The sequence below is a fragment of the Carcharodon carcharias genome, chromosome 4 (assembly GCF_017639515.1).
Source record: "Carcharodon carcharias isolate sCarCar2 chromosome 4, sCarCar2.pri, whole genome shotgun sequence".
NCBI lineage: Eukaryota > Metazoa > Chordata > Chondrichthyes > Lamniformes > Lamnidae > Carcharodon > Carcharodon carcharias.
This window is the reverse complement of record NC_054470.1, coordinates 110,023,078-110,040,392: the sequence shown is the minus strand read 5'-3', so window position 1 is coordinate 110,040,392 and position 17,315 is coordinate 110,023,078. Positions and strand designations below refer to the sequence as shown.

Genomic DNA, 17,315 nt, shown 5'->3' with positions numbered 1-17,315 from the left:
CCTGCAACAGCAACTGATACAGCTCCACCCCATATCACTGACACCCTCAGTTTCACTGACCTGGGACAAACACCACTCCTCCTCCCTGACCTTGGGCTGAAACCCTCTCCTCACTGACCAACCACAACCCCGCCCCCCAGCCCCCTTCACTGACCTGGGACACAGCCCCCCTCCTCACTGACCGTGAACAAGTACTATTGTCACTGACCTGGTACTTTGAGAATGAAAATTGTGGAGGTTGTGGCCATAATTTTTGAATTTTCCTTAGACTCAAGGGTGCTGCCAGAGGACTGGAGAATTGAAAACGGAACACCCTTGTTTAAAAAGGGTGGAAAGAGAAGCCCAGCAACAGTAGACCCATCAGTTTAACCTGAGAAGTGGGGAAGGTTTTAGAAATGATAATTCAGGACAAAATTAATAGTCACTTGGGCAAATGCGGGTTAAATTAAGGAAAGCCAGCACGGATTTGTTAAAGGCAAATTGTGTTTAACTAACTTGCTCAAGTATTTTGAAGAGGTAACAGAGGGTTGATGAGAGTAATGCTGTTAAAGTGGTGCACATGGATTTGCACCTCCAGGCTCCACACATCACCCTGTCTCTGCCCCCTCCTTCTCTCTCTCTCCCCCCCAATCACTGCCCCCTCCCTTTCTTCACCCCACCCCCCTCCCTCTACCCGTCTTTGCCACCACCCTCCCTTCCCCATGCCTCTGCCCACTCCCTCCCTCTCCCTCCACTCTCCACCCATCTCTGCCCCCTCCCTTTTCCCCATCTGCCCCCTCCCTCCCACCGTTTCACCCTGCCCTCTCCCCCTCCCACCCTCACTCTCCCCCGTCTCTGCCCCCCTCCCCCATCTCTGCCCCTTCCCCTCCCCCATCTCTGCCCCTTCCCCTCCCCCATCTCTGCCCCTTCCCCTCCCCCATCTCTGCCCCTTCCCCTCCCCCATCTCTGCCCCTTCCCCTCCCCCCTCCCTCATCTCTGCCCCTTCCCCTCCCCCCTCCCTCATCTCTTCCCCTTCCCCTCCCCCCTCCCTGCCCTTCCCCCTCCCGCCTCCCTGCCCTTCCCCTCCCCCCTCCCTGCCCCTTCCCCTCCCCCCTCCCCCATCTCTGCCCCTTCCCCTCCCCCCTCCCCCATCTCTGCCCCTTCCCCTCCCCCCTCCCCCATCTGCCCCTTCCCCTCCCCCCTCCCCCATCTCTGCCCCTTCCCCTCCCCCTCCCCCATCTCTGCCCCTTCCCCTCCCCCCTCCCCCATCTCTGCCCCTTCCCCTCCCCCCATCTCTGCCCCCTCCCTCCCCTCCCCCATCTCTGCCCCCTCCCTCCCCCCTCCCCCATCTCTGCCCCTTCCCCTCCCCCCATCTCTGCCCCCTCCCTCCCCTCCCCCATCTCTGCCCCCTCCCCCATCTCTGCCCCCCCCTCCCCCATCTCTGCCCCTCCCTCCATCCACAATCTCTGCCCCCTCCCTCCACCGTCAATCTCTGCTCGCTTCCTTCCCTCGGCACCGTCTCTGCTCCCTCTCACCTACCCCTGCCCACTTCCTCACCCCCCCCAATCTCTGCCCCCTCCCTCCCACACCCCACCATCTTGTTTCCCTACCTCTTGCACCACCCCGTCTCTGCCCCCTCCTTCACTGCCCCCCCGACTCTCCCACCCCCCCACCCACGCCACCGACGTCCCCCACACCCCACCCCCCCCCAATCCGGTCCCTGCTTCCCCCCACCAAAATCCGGTCCCTGCTCTCCCCCCTCACCGCCCCCCCCCCACCCCACCGCGCCATCCGGTCCCTGCTCCCCACCCCCCCCAACCCCAACCCCGACCCCCAACCATCATCCGGTCCCTGCTCCCCCACCCCCACCATCCGACCCTGCCCTCTCCTCTCGAACCTGGGACAAGTTACTGATGCCCAGTAGGAAGCAGATGGAGTCTAAGATGTTGGATTTGCCGCTGCCGTTCAGGCCGGTAATGGCGTTAAAGAGCGGGTCGAAGCCGTTAATCTCCGTCCTCTGCGCGTAGGACTTGAAGCCGTCGATGATGATGGATTTGATGTACATCTTTCTTCAAATATATTCGATTAAATCCTGAATTTCAACCCAACTCCGGGGAGGCCAAGCGCTCGAGCTCCTTCCAACAATTTAAATTTTGGCGCCAATCACCGACCGTTTGTTCAATGTCTCAGGAACAACTTTACGCTCAGTATAGACATGCAACTTGAAAGGAAAAAATTTGAATGCAACGTGAAAGAATTAGTGCACTTGCATTATTCTAAGAATAATGAAATATTCCCGGTTTTCAGGCAGTTAAAAGTAAGTTGTTGTTGTAGTTTTGGGGTTGTGGCGCCATCCGATGACGTCACCACAAAGGGGCGGACTCCTGCTGTTCCTCTTAAAGGGGTAGCGTCCTCACTGTTACCATCATCATGTCACGTGGGAGTGTCACTAGTACCTGTGGCTTGTCTTCGAACAAAGCCGAGCAGGGAGGCACCGAGCATAGCAAGTGACATCACCGGGAACACGCAGAGGCGAAGTCAAGGCACCAGAGGGAGCGCACAAACCTCTAAACACCCCCTCCCGATCTGCCTCATCTACCCCATCCAAAACACCACCTGTCCCGCATGTGGCAGAGTCCGTAGGTCGCAGATTGAGTTTATCAGAGCCCATCAAACTGGACTTGAAACAAGTCATCCTCAATCCCAAGGGACTGCCTGTGAAGAGAAATAGAAGAGTACAACACTAAAAAAGGCCATTCAGCCCAATTGGTCCATTTTGGTGCTTATGCATCCAGTGTTGCGTCCAGTTCTGGTCACCGCACTTTAGTAAGGTGTGAGGGAGGAGAGTAGTGGTGGATGGGGATTGTTCGGGCACCACTACTCTCCTCCGTATGGCTGAACTTGTTCTCACACTGAACAATTTCTCCTTCAATTCCTCTCATTTCCTCCAAATAAAAGGTGTGGCTATGGGTACCCACATGGGCCCCAGCTATGCCTGTCTCTTTATGGGGTATGTGGAACATTCCTTGTTCCAGTCCTACTCCGGCCCCCTTCCACAACTCTTTCTCCGGTACATCGATGATTACTTCAGTGCTGCTTCATTCTTTCGTCGGGACTTGGATAAATTTATTAATTTTGCTGCCAATCTCCACCCCTCCATCATTTTCACATGGTCCATCTCTGACACTTCCCTTCCCTTCCTTGACCTCTCTCAATCTCTGGTGACTGTCCACCAATATCCATTACAAGCCTACCGACTCCCACAGCTAACTCGACTACAGCTCCTCACACCCGGCTTCCTGTAAGGACTCCATCCCATTCTCCCAGTTCCTTTGCCTCCATCGCATCTGTTCTGATGATGCTACTTTCAAAATCAGTTCCTCTGACATGTCCTCCTTCTTCCTTAACCGAGGTTTTCCACCCACGGTCGTTGACAGGGCCCTCAACCGTGTCCGGCCCATCTTCCGCGCATCCGCCCTAACGCCTTCTCCCTCCCTCCCAGAAACATGATAGGGTCCCCCTTGTCCTCACTTATCACCCTACCAGCCTCCGCATTCAAAGGATCATCCTCCGCCATTTCCGCCAACTCCAGCATGATGCCACCACCAAACACATCTTCCCTTCACCCCCCCGGCGGCATTCCGTAGGGATCGTTCCCTCCGGGACACCCTGGTCCACTCCTCCATCACCCCCTACTCCTCAACCCCCACCTATGGCACCTCCCAATGCCCATGCAAAAGATGCAACACCTCCCCCTTCACTTCCTCTCTCCTCACCGTTCAAGGGCCCAAATACTCCTTTCAAGTGAAGCAGCATTTCACTTGCATTTCCCCCAACTTAGTCTACTGCATTCGTTGCTCCCAATGTGGTCTCCTCTACATTGGAGAGACCAAACGTAAACTGGGCGACTGCTTTGCAGAACACCTGCGGTCTGTCCGCAAGAATGACCCAAATCTCCCTGTCGCTTGCCATTTTAACACTCCACCCTGCTCTCTTGCCCACATGTCTGTCCTTGGCTTGCTGCATTGTTCCAGTGAAGCCCAACGCAAACTGGAGGAACAACACCTCATCTTCCGACTAGGCACTTTACAGCCTTCCGGACTGAATATTGAATTCAACAACTTTAGATCTTGACCTCCCTCCTCCATCCCCACCCCCTTTCTGTTTCTTCCCCCTTCCTTTTGTTTTTTCCAATAATTTATATAGATTTTTCTTTTCCCACCTATTTCCATTATTTTTAAATCTTTTATGCCCCCCCACCCCCACTAGAGCTATACCTTGAGTGCCCTACCATCCATTTTTAATTAGCACATTCGTTTAGATAATATCACCAACTTCAACACCTATGTGTTCTTTTGTTCTTTTGTCTGTGACATCTTTTGATTATCTGCTCCTATCACTGCTTGCTTGTACCTACAACCACACCAGCCCCCTCCACTTCTCCCCCCCCCACCACCTTAAACCAGCTTATATATCACCCCTCTCCTTGGATTCACCCAGTTCTGCTGAAGGGTCATGAGGACTCAAAACGTCAACTCTTTTCTTCTCCGCCGATGCTGCCAGACCTGCTGAGTTTTTCCAGGTAATTCTGTTATTGTTTTGGATTTCCAGCATCCGCAGTTTTTTGTTTTTATCAGGATTTAATATACTTCAATCAAGTTACCCCTTACTCTTCTAAACTCCAGTGGAAACATGCCCAGTATGTCTGACCATTCCTGATAAGACAACCCACTCAGTCTGGGTATCAATCTAGTAAACCTCTTCTGAACCGCCTCCAACACATTTACATTCTTGCTGTACCTGCATACTAACTTTGTGTCTCACGCACTAGAACATCTAGATCCCTCTACACCTTGGAATTCTGCAGCTGTTCTCTGTTTAAAAAATGCTCTGCTTTTTTATTCTTTCAGCGAAAGTGAACAACTTCACATTTTCCCACATTGTACCCCATCTGCAAGATTTTTTGATCACTCACTCAACCTATCTATATCTGTCTGCAAGCTCCTTATGAATTGAGAAAGTAAGTAGAGGTGACTGATGGGCGACTCCCTGAACAATTTGAAACCACTGACTAGACTGTAAATGGAGATTAGAGGGGTGGCAGCTTGCTTGTAAGTTCTGATAACATGTCTATCATGACAGAAGCAAAAGCAATCTTTTCAAACAAAGGGAAGCTGTTCCTCTTCCTACATTGGAGTCCGTTATCTACGTTACACTGCAGCACAAAATATCTTAACAAAGACTGAAAAAACAGTAAGCAAGGCTAATCTGCAGGGAAAGAGGGAACTACAGATAAATTAATTTTCACCCTAGAAATAACATTTTCAAAAGGATTAAGCCAATTAGTCCTGTTATGTCAGCAGGTCTGGCAGCGTCGGCGGAGAAGAAAAGAGTTGACGTTTCGAGTCCTCACGACCCTTCAACAGAACTGAGTGTATCTTAGGAAAGGAGTGAAATATAAGCTGGTTTAAGGTGGGGGGGGGTGCAATCCAATTTGCTCACAGCAAGCTCCCACAAAAAGTGATGTGATAATGACCAGATAATCTGTTTTTATGTGATATTAGCTGACGGATAAATATTGGCCAGTATGCCAAAGGCCACTCCCCTGTTCTTCTTTGGAATAGTGCCATGGAATCTTTTGCATCAAACTCAGAGGACAGGCGTTCAACATCTCATCTGAAAGACAGTACCTCTGACGGTGCAGCCCTCTATCAGTAATGCATGGGGAGCATTAGCCTGGACTTATTTTGTGCTCAGGTCTCTGGAGTGAACCTTGAACCCATGACCTCCTGACTTAATAAGCTTCAGTCCAATTCATTCATCATTTGGGAAAAAAGTACAAATTGAAATAAAATCTGTGAACAGCGTCAATAATAACTTTCAAAAAAAGGAAGTGGATAAATACTTCAATGGGGGCAAGATCTGCAGGGCTTTGTGGTTGATAGTGAAGGGCACGGAGGGGAAATGGAATGGTTCGTTCAAAGACATGATGGGCTGAATGGCTTCATCAGAGACCGTGGCCCACGGAAGACAAACAGCCGTTCGGATTTGAAATGGTGACGTGTCTCACGCGCGCCATTCCTCCCCCTCCCCCTCTACGTGGAGTTTTAGAGGCGGGGTTATGGGTTGGGGTACTGCGCATGTGCAGTATACCCCACCGCCAGTCCGCTGACATGGCGTCGGCGGGGAGGCAGAGAGTTTGGCTGCTGTTGCTCCGGCTCTGTGCCGTTTCCTTCATCCTGTTGGGCCGGGCCGACGGCCTGGTAGAAGGCCTCTACTGCGGAGCCCTCTCCTGCTACGACGTGCTCGGCGTGGCCAGAGATGCCGGCAAGAGTGACATCGCCCGTGCCTATCGACAGCTGGCCAGACGCTACCACCCGGACCGGTACCGGCCCACTGAGGCCGGGGAGAACCCCGAGGAGCGGTTCCTGCTGATCGCCACCGCCTATGAGACTCTGAAGGTTTGGAAGGGGGTTTGGTGGGTCTGCCCAAAAAACAGGATGGCATCCTACTTCCTGCACCCAGCAATAGCTTGTCTCATACTTCGTGTAACTGTTGGCAATGTAGTGGGGGCCATGGGGCATCTGGGGGACATTGGGGTGGGGGGCATCTGGGGGACATTGGGGTGGGGGGGGCATCTACTGGGGGACACGGGGTTGGGGGGGCATCTACTGGGGGACACGGGGTTGGGGGGGGCGCATCTGCTGGGGGACACGGGGTGGGGGGGGCGCATCTGCTGGGGGACACGGGGTGGGGGGGGCGCATCTGCTGGGGGACACGGGGTGGGGGGGGCGCATCTGCTGGGGGACACGGGTGGGGGGGGCGCATCTGCTGGGGGACACGGGTGGGGGGGCGCATCTGCTGGGGGACACGGGGTGGGGGGGGCGCATCTGCTGGGGGACACGGGGTGGGGGGGGGCGCATCTGCTGGGGGACACGGGGTGGGGGGGGGCGCATCTGCTGGGGGACACGGGTGGGGGGGGCGCATCTGCTGGGGGACACGGGGTGGGGGGGGCGCATCTGCTGGGGGACACGGGGTGGGGGGGGGCGCATCTGCTGGGGGACACGGGGTGGGGGGGGGGCGCATCTGCTGGGGGACACGGGGTGGGGGGGGGCGCATCTGCTGGGGGACACGGGGTGGGGGGGGCGCATCTGCTGGGGGACACGGGGTGGGGGGGGGCGCATCTGCTGGGGGACACGGGGTGGGGGGGGCGCATCTGCTGGGGGACACGGGGTGGGGGGGGCGCATCTGCTGGGGGACACGGGGGGGGGGGGGGCGCATCTGCTGGGGGACACGGGGTGGGGGGGCGCATCTGCTGGGGGACGGGATGGGGGGGCGCATCTGCTGGGGGACACGGGGTGGGGGGGCGCATCTGCTGGGGGACACGGGGTGGGGGGGCGCATCTGCTGGGGGACACGGGGTGGGGGGGGCGCATCTGCTGGGGGACACGGGGTGGGGGGCGCATCTGCTGGGGGACACGGGGTGGGGGGGGGCGCATCTGCTGGGGGACACGGGGTGGGGGGGGGCGCATCTGCTGGGGGACACGGGGTGGGGGGGGCGCATCTGCTGGGGGACACGGGGTGGGGGGGGGCGCATCTGCTGGGGGACACGGGGTGGGGGGGGGCGCATCTGCTGGGGGACACGGGGTGGGGGTGCATGAGTTGTGGGGATATGGTTGGACAGTATCCAGTGGGTGGGGTGGGGGGCTGCTAGAAGGGTAATGGGGATTGGGACTAGCATCCTACAGTAGCCTGCCTTGCAGTGTTTGCTGCTGGTGCTTGTTTGCAGGAGTCAGCTACTGGCAAAAGAAAACATGCATCTCAGCTAACTGCGATAGTTAATTTTAAAACATTTAAAGCCTGTAATAGCTGATTGAAAACCAAAGCAGTTTGTTTTTCATGGAAGATTGGCAATTGTTACTTCTACACAACTTATACCTCAGTTTCTCCTTCCAGACTTTCTAACACATTCAAAAGCCTTTCACTTAGGAGTTAAATTGTTCACCTTATTTCCAGAGGTATCATTTGTGGAATTATATTCAAGTATGAAATTGTGTGTTTAAAGAACTGTTATTTATGTTAATCTGCTATGAAGATTTTTTTATTTTGTTGCTACCATAATGCAGTTTCAAAGCATTCTCTTTTTAAAATGTCAGTTACTACTAATTTGACAAACTTCTGATCATGGCTAGTTTGTGGAGGAGAGGTTTTAAGGATTGAGGGATTTCCCTGTAGAAAAATGAACATGTGAAGCTCAATAACTGCTCATGGTCTTATCTCCTAGAGGCATAACACTCGTATCAGCAGAGGTGTAATAACAAATGATATGGGGCAAAAAATGTGCATGATTTTCAAAAAGATCTCCCCTCCCTTCTCTCAGAATCTTTATAGTGCAGGAGGCCATTCAGCCCATCGAGCCTGCACGGGCTCTCTGAAAGAGCATTTTGCCTAGTCCAACTCCCCTGCCTTATCCCTGTAATCTTTCTTTCTTTTCAATTCCTGTTTGAATGTACCGGCAAGTTGGGTATGCTGGGTTATGAGGACCCCAGGTATACTCTAGTACATTCCTGAGCTGCTTTATCCTGTAATCCTTAATATGAGCATTTGCTTGCCATTTGACTTGGGTGTGTGAGGGTAAAGAATGTATTGACACTGAAACCCAATCTGGTCCACAGTGTATTTCTAGCTTGGGTCATTGAATGGAGATCTTGATGAGAGGCTCCTAACCCACCATGTCCCAAGACCTCAATAGAACCTTTCACATCCTCAGGATATACCAAAGCACTTCAGGCAATTACTTCATTTTAAAAGGACAATCACTGTTATGCAGGCAAACGTGGCAGCAATTTGGATACAGTGAAGTCCCACAAATAGCAATAAGAAATCGCCAGTTCGTCGGTTCTGGTGGTGTTGGCTGAGGGATAATTGGTGACTGAGGCACTAACTCCTTTCTTCTCTTTGAATACTGCCCTGGGATCTTGTGTCCACATGATTGGGCCAACAGGACCTCCGACATTGTAGCTCTGCTTTGTGGTGTAGTGAAAGGACAATCTAGATTGATTATGCAAAGTTTGGAGCAGGGCTTCAGCTCACAACTTCCACACATATCACCACCCCAGCTATCTCAGCACAAACTGGAATTCAAACCTGGAACCTTTCTAATTGATTTGGTTCTCTTATTCATTGCATGAACACAATTGTTTGGGTTTCTAATTTCGACTATTTTCTTTTTTTAAAAAATCTAGAATAATTTTAAGTTTCCAGTTTGAGTGTTTATGGTGGACAGTGGCAAATAGAATGCAACTTAGTTGCTGAAGATGTAAAAGCTGGTTCTTAATAAGTGCCGCTGAAGTAAATCCGTATGCAAGAATATGATGAATTATTGCAGTTCGATTTACAGGCTGCAAAAGAAATCTGCCTCTTGGTCAAAAACCTTTGGGAGCTTAGATGTGGCCTATTAATCCAGAAAGTCCTGCTGGAATAGCACTAACAAACATTGCCCTTTATATGTGTGTTGAGAGGTCAATTATCAAGTGGTGATCCAAGCAGTAGGCTATGTCGCAGTATTTTTGATCAGTTCGTAATATCCGCTTAAATTATTAGCAGTTAATGACTGCCATTTGTTTTTAACCCTGTCCCTTAAAGGACGATGAAGCCCGAAAGGATTATGATTATATGCTTGACCACCCTGATGAATTCTACAGACATTACTACCATTACTACAAGAGAAGACTAGCACCCAAAGTGGACGTCAGAATAGTTATAATTGTGACAGTTTGTGCTATATCACTCTTTCAGGTAAGGCAGTCACGTGAGAATATGTTCTTCCTATATACATAAGTGCAACACTATTTGAACTACATGTTGAGTGACAATTACAAAAAACTGTGAAGCCTCAGCATCTACATAAATGTTATGGTTAATAGGTCCCAGTCTATAGACCTGACTTCTGCTGACATAATCTTATTAATATGTTCTCCTCTATTAATTCAGTTCCTCAGTTATGTTTCTCAGTTGTGTGACTGACCTAGTGTTCCACTGTCAACTATATTTGCTTTGAGGTTGCAGTTTCAGATATCATAAGTAACCCATATGGAAAATAATTATAAATGGCTTTAAAAATTGAACTTTAGATTCTTATGCCAAGGGATTGAAGAAGCTGGATTTATTCTCTTTGGTGCAGAGAAAGTTAAGGGGAGATTTGAAAGTGATGCTTAAAATTATGCCAGCTTGAGATAGTCAAGGAGAAACTGTTTCCACTGGCAAGGGGTCAATAACCAGAGGTGACAGATTTAAGATAATTGGCAAACAATGCCGGGGAAAAATTAGAATTGTTGTGTGCAGCAAGTTGTTACGATCTGGAATGTCCTTTCTGAAAGCTGATTAAATAGTAACTTGGAAAGGAGAAATTTGCAGGGCTATGGGAAAAAGTGGGACTAAGTTTCAAGGGAGCTGGGTCAGACACAATGGGCTGAATGGCAACCTGCTGTAATGTATTGTTCTGGGGAGTGAGTGAGTGGTATGCTTATGCAGACTTGATGAGAATGGCATGTTCTGATGCCTTTTTATTCATTCATGGTATGAGGTCATTGCTGGCTTGTTCAGAGGGCATTTAAGAGTCAACCACATTGCTGTGGGCCTGGAGTCACATGTAGACCAGACCGGGTACAGCTGGCAGATTTCCTTCCCTAAAGGGCATTAGTGAGTGAACCAGATGGGTTTTTACAACAATCGACAGTAGTTTCATTAGACTTTTAATTCCAGATTTTTATTGAATTCAAATTTGACTGTCTGCCATGATGGGATTTGAACCCAGGTTCCCAGAGCATTACCCAGGCTCTTTGGACTACTAGTCCAGCGACAATACCATTGCGCCATCATTTCCCCTTAGCTATTCTGCACGTTAGCTGTTAGAATATTCAGAGCAATTACACCATGCTTCGTATCTGTAAATTTGAAGTTGTTTCTGCTTTTCTGGCAGTTGGTATTAATAGCTTACAGTGGTTATAGTACAGACTAGCAGCCCAGGGGTCTTGAGTTCAAATCCTATCATAAATTGAAAATGTGTGGGGGCGGGGAGATGGCCAGTTAGTAAGCCAGTTGGACAAGTTTATGTCCTTCAAGGAAAGGAATTTGCCATCCCTGGTCTGTTGTATATGTGACTCCAGTCCCACATGGTGTGGTTGACTTTTAATGCTCTCAAAATGGCCTTGCAAGTCGTTCGATTGTAATGACCTAAGTCAAAAAGAAAATGGGTTTTCTGAGGGCAGTACATAGAGGTGCATTAAGTAACAGACTGCAGAAGCATTAGGAACCATTGGGTGAATGTTACATGAAATTAGGGAAATCAACTTTCAAGAGAGACTACAGGATCATTCTGGATGGATGAATTAAGATGGGCTAAATCTCCTTCCTCATCTGTAATTATCTTATGATTGTATCATAAGTGTATGAACGTTTGCTGGTTCTCGCAGACAACTCAGTAAGATACTGCAAGTAGCCTGTTGGTGTTCAAACAGATCCAGAGTCCTTGCAGAACAAATAAATTAATGTGGCTTAAGGTAGCTGTCCCATTCAGACGCAGAGAATAGTTTGCAAGATTTTGGTAAAAAAAAAATGGTACTACTACAAATAAATCCATCTATATAATTTTTAAATTGTCAATCATTGGTCCTTCCCTCCCAAGCTGAGCCCAACACTTCATGAGCAATGTGCTGGGGGATTAATTAAAATAAATTGCATTATTAATGAAAGCGTGTAGTTTTCTTGCAGCAAGTATGGCATTCAGGATTTTAGTTCTTTTGATGTAATGATTTGTGTCTGAATACTGATTTTGGGGCTTTTATATTTGTAAAACAATTACAGTAATTATGGCTTTAACTGCTAGTTATTTACACTTTTTTGTTTTGAATTTTTGTTGTTGTTGCAGTACTACAGCTGGTGGAGCAGTTACAGTGAGGCCATTCATTATCTCACCACTGTGCCAAAGTATAGAATCCAGGCTACAGAAATTGCTAAGCAACAAGGTCTGCTTAATAAAACTAAAGAAAAAGGGAAAAACAGACGCTCTAAAGAAGAAATCAAAGAGGAGGAGGAGGAAATCATTAAAGGCATTATCAAAAATAACATTGACATTAAAGGGGGCTATCAGAAGCCACGGCTATTTGACATACTCCTCTTCCAAATCGTTCTGGCTCCTTATTACATCTGTAGGTATATAATCTGGTACTGCAGATGGATTTACCGCTTTCACATAAAACGGGAAGAATATGGAGAAGAGGAGAAATTGTACATTATCCGTAAAAACATGCGCATGTCACAAGGCCAATTTGACAGCCTTGAAGATCATCAGAAAGAGATGTTTCTTGAGAGGAAGCTGTGGTTATGGGAAAACTTTGAGGTAAGCATTGCACGCTGTAATCTAGAGCACAATAAATTATGATTTTTTTTTAAATCTGTAAAATTAAAACCCTGGTCTTTAAGAACCTTTAATCATGTGGAAGTACTGTAACAGAGAGAACTTTCAGTCTCATATTTGTAGCTTTATGTCTGACGGATCTAAACACACAAGGGCAAAAAATTAAATCAAAGGATAATGTGCATTGACAAGTATGAAATTTGGGCAAGCACTTAATTTTAGAAGCTGTGCACCCTTCTCTCATAAGTCTTGTGGTATCAAACTGAACAATTCTGACATCGCTCATGGTTATAAATTATATTGACATAAGTTTTGTGTTGGGAAAATAGGCTGCGTGGATTCCCTGACAGAATTCATCTTTATATGAGGTTTTTTTCTTGTCAGTTTTATCGTCTTTCCTGCACCCCTGAACTAGATGACCTGTTTGGTGAGGTGTGGTCAGTGGCTGACAATGGGCTTCTGGTCAGTTGTCCCAAGTGATCATTAATGGTGCCTGCCAATAGGCTGTTCAGCTTAGGCGTAGAGGGAATACAGATCGGCCGAAACCCAAAAATCGAAAACGTTGGAAATATTCAGAAGGTCTGGCAGCAAATGTGGAGAAGCAATTCATGTTTCAGGTCGATGACCTTTCATCAGAACACAGTTTCTTAGCTGCAGTCTCATTGAATGGTGGAACAACATCAAGGGGCTGAATGGTCTACCTGTGTTCCTAGGGGACTGTGGCCAAGCCAGATCTGATCCTTCATGTCTTTCCCATGTACATACACTTCAAGCAGGATTCACTGGATTCTGTTCCAGTGAGAACCCTAATTAATTTTGCCCCCCTTTGTAACCTAACTGTACACAATGGACAATTGTAACACAAATTGACCCTAATGCAATTAGCTAATTCGAGCATGAACCATAGATCAACCTTACTGGATCAACTTGCTGAGCAAAGGGGGTCAGCGTACAGGAGAATTTAATGTCTTTTTTTTTTAAATTTTAGGTTTATAAGGTGGAACAAGAGGAAGAACTGAAAAAGAAAGTAGCTTCAGATCCACGATGGAAACGGTATCGACGTTGGATGAAAAATGAGGGGCCAGGAAGGCTAACCTTCATAGATGACTAAATACCTCTGCCTTACACCACTGTTTACATAAAATGTCTTTTTATATTGAAAAAAAAACTCTTGATAATGGAACATAAATATCATTGATCTAATAACTCAGGATTCAGTTTATACAACAGATTTACATCCCTATTACCATTTAGATTAATCCCCAAGAAAAGATGTGTTTCCAAATATCAAAAATGTGTAGTGATTGAATGGAATCTGACTATATTATTTCCATTATTCAAATTATATTTTTTGAACTGGAAGGACTAACGTGGACAAATTTTTACAAAAACATTTGGTTGCTTATTTTATATATAAATATATTAATATATAGGTGATATGGAAATTGCATTGACAAAGGTTAGTCTACTGTAGAGTTTGTGGTTGTATATTAAAATGTCATACAAATAAAAATCAAAATGTGAGATTTGACCATTTAATGGTTATTTTGCTTTCTAGGTGAAATTTTAAATGTTAGCTATTCCAGACCAGATGGCAGCAGCTCTTGGGGTACCTGCAGTTAGAGCTAATGTTATATATACTAGGTAAAATCTGTAGCTGCATCCAACAGGTTTATGAAAACAGATGCAACAAATGTTGCAGTTTGTATTAATCATATTTATTGCTAGCACCCCCCTTTTTTACACCCTTCACTTTAGGATGCAATAATGTTTACATTATTAACCATTATCTCTAAAACATCTAGAGTTTGCTTCACAAGTCTCAATTTTTGTAGCTGATCAGCAAAGTATTAGGTGTTGGTGTATTTCTTTTGGGCATCTCACTTCTCTTAACATGTCTTCTTAAGGACTTGATAGTTCTGTAATAACATCCACCAAGTTAGCCATTGTTTGCTGGTACTGTTTACTGCTCTTAAGCTTAGACAAATTTGAGATAGAGCTATTAAAATAACTACTTGATGTATCCTTAATGTCTCTTCCCAGCTATTGCAATGTTTAAAAGTGGATTTTCGTTTTGCATTTTTGTTATCCAAATATGCTCACTGCCTCAATTTGGCCTTTTAACAAATATATTTAGCACAATTTCAGATTAATTTAATCAATCTGGGCATTAGTATGGAGCTAAATACCTTCGTGTCAAGTAGCTGTCACTGTAAAAAGTACAAAGATCGGGCTTTTATGAAGCACAGACAAGTTTGAATCTGTGTTGTATTAAGTTAGTGCCTCCAGTTCAGCATGCAGTGACAGATACAGAAAACTAGTATAGCTAACCCCTGGTAACCACAAACTAGTTTGCTAGAAAATGTTAATCGAAAGCGGAATACTGCGGATATGCGAAATAAAAACGGAAAATGCTAGAAATAATCTGGTCAGGCAGCAGCTGTGGAGAGGCAGAGTTAATGTTCAAAGTCGTCGTCCATGAAATGTTTACCGTTTCTCTCTCCACAGATGCTGCCTGACCTGAGTATTTCTAGCATTTTATGTTTTTATGCTAGAAAATGTTGACTAAAATTTGTAAATAATGTAGTGGTGGATTGTTACCACATATCTCAACTGAATGCTTAGGCCAGGATTGTTAACGCATACTTGCACCAATGGGATTAGAATAAATTGAAGTGGATAAAAAAAATAGAATTTTATTCAAGGTATGTTATGGTATGTACCTTCCTCAGCTGTCCACCCCAAAGCTAATATCTTAGACAAGCACAGAAGTTTTTCCAGTTGTAAATAATTTTTTGAAATATTCTTCATCATTGTGGCTTTACAATGAGATGCTAAAACAAAAAAAGTATCTTTTTCATTTTTAAGCATTGAGCAATAACATATGCACAAGAAATATGAATAAGAAAAAGCACAACCAACAATTCAGAATGTCATTAACTGCAGTCTTTGAAATGCCATTGCCAGTTTACCCACTGTAGATTTAGGCATACCCTTTGAGAGTGGTAATAATTCCTATTCGGCAGTAGACAATAGTACTATGAAAGATGATGGACTTGTTTATACCAATAATATTGACAATATCTAAATGGGGAGAGGATGGTTGCATTATATGTTGGGTGAATGCAATTTTGCTTCACAAACAAATAAACACTTAGGTCGGGCTACTTTCTTTTAATTAGTAAACCGTAACTAGGATTTCATTTTGAATTTGCAACACAAAACATCATAGCTCACAAAAGATGTTGCAATAGTTTCACAGAATAAAGTTCTCAAATGATTGGCTATCTGAACTCTGAGATTTGATTGCTACAAAAACTTACATTTATGTGGCATCTTTAATGTTGTAAAATATCCTAAGATGCTTCACAGGAAAAAAAAACTTGCAGTTATATGGTGCCTTTCATGACCACTATGACCAAAAGCATTTTACAGCCAATGAAGTACCTTTGAAATGTAGTCACCATTATAATACAGGAAATGCAGCAGCCAATTTGCAAACACACATCTCCCACAAAACAGTAATGTGATAATGACCAGGAACCTTTTGTGACCTTGCTAAGGTAAATAATACAATTTGGGATAAAAACAAAAAAACTGTGGATGCTGCAAAACCAAAACCAAAACAAAAACAGAATTACCTGGAAAAACTCAGCAGGTCTGGCAGCATCGGCAGAGAAGAAAAGAGTTGACGTTTCAAGTCTTCATGACCCTTCGACAGAACTTGAGTTCGAGTCCAAGAAAGAGTTGAAATATAATTTGGGAGGTAGTTATGTACAATTTCTACAATACCCCTGGTTTAGAAAAGAGAACATCAGCTAGGGTATCTGCTCCTGATTACTGTTCATCTACCTGCTTTGATAAGTTTTTTTTTCTATTCTTTCATGGGACGTTGAGTGTCACTGGTTAGGCTAGCATTTTTATTTTTACCTGCCATCCTCACAGTGCATTTGACGACAGGATTAGCCTGAATTGTGCATGCTTTCCCCCAAAACCCCACAAGCTGTGTTGATGTCCTTGGCAAGGCTTTATGTGTGAATAGTGACCGCTTGGGCAATCAACATTGAAATCCTGGCTGATATTTATCCCTCAATCATCACTGTTAAAAAAACAAAATTATCACTACCTGACTGGGAGCTTGCTATGTGCTAATTGGCTGCTGCATTCCCTACTTTGCAACAGTGACTGCATTTCAGTTCACTGGCTGCAAAGTGCTTTGGGGCATCCTAAGATGAAAGGCCCTATGTGAATGCAAGTTCATTCTTTCCAGCTCTACCTCCGCAAGAAATCAATGCATTAAGAGGAAGAGGAAACATTTGGTGGAAGAAACAACTGATAGAGTAGCATGGGTAAGACTTTGTTTCAGAGGCTGTAAAATATTCAACAAGGTACGAAAGTTTGCATTCTGAGGGTGCGCACCCTTGAAGAGCTGCCTGTCTGATTTTTTTTTCCTTAACTTTTGTTGTTCAAATTCTTTATTGCTGAGTTTTGTCAAACGTTCTTTGATGTTTGTTATAATGTTATGCTAATTGGGATTCAAATGTCAGTTTGAGAATAAATTCAGTGATATTAGAGTCTCTCCCTCTTTAAATTTGTTTTTAAACTTTATTTTCCTATTTTATCCTTGATCTTTTGCCATAACGATTTTTTGTGTGTATAATAAATGCAGCAGGAAAATGGGTCAATAAGTCAAGATGAAATTACTGCAGTATTCAAACTTTTTCTGATGATTAATAAACAGACCATTGGACATAACAATTTGAGTACTAGGTGTGAAATTGTGGAGCACAGCAGTATCTGAGCCATCTTTATTGCTGTAGACTTGTGTGTAATATTGGCCTGGTGTCATTGAATGTCGTATTACAGCGTGGTACTTATGACTTTTCTAAATGGGGATAGGATGCATACTTAAATGGTGC

The 17,315-nt window shown here is 45.9% G+C and overlaps 2 protein-coding genes across 3 annotated transcripts in view; one reads left to right on the top strand and one right to left on the bottom strand.

The window, feature by feature from the left end:
- Positions 1-2,332, bottom strand: part of smc2 (structural maintenance of chromosomes 2) — a 52,136-nt gene extending 49,804 nt beyond the window's left edge. The window contains exon 1 of the mRNA XM_041186698.1: positions 1,877-2,332. Coding sequence (XP_041042632.1) covers positions 1,877-2,044 — 168 coding nt within the window. The 5' untranslated portion in view covers positions 2,045-2,332. The remainder of the gene's footprint in view (positions 1-1,876) is intronic.
- Positions 2,333-6,132: 3,800 nt separating this feature from the next.
- On the top strand, positions 6,133-13,920 carry dnajc25 (DnaJ (Hsp40) homolog, subfamily C, member 25). Of its 2 annotated transcripts, none has more exons than XM_041185858.1 (4): positions 6,133-6,440; positions 9,624-9,776; positions 11,908-12,378; positions 13,385-13,920. In XM_041185858.1, the coding sequence occupies exons 1-4, from the start codon at positions 6,153-6,155 to the stop codon at positions 13,505-13,507; spliced, it is 1,035 nt and encodes a 344-aa protein (XP_041041792.1). In that variant the 5' UTR covers positions 6,133-6,152; the 3' UTR covers positions 13,508-13,920. The 2 variants fall into 2 exon arrangements, with proteins under 2 accessions (XP_041041792.1, XP_041041791.1); XM_041185857.1 differs by having other exon boundaries at positions 6,133-6,449.
- Positions 13,921-17,315: the final 3,395 nt, after the last annotated feature.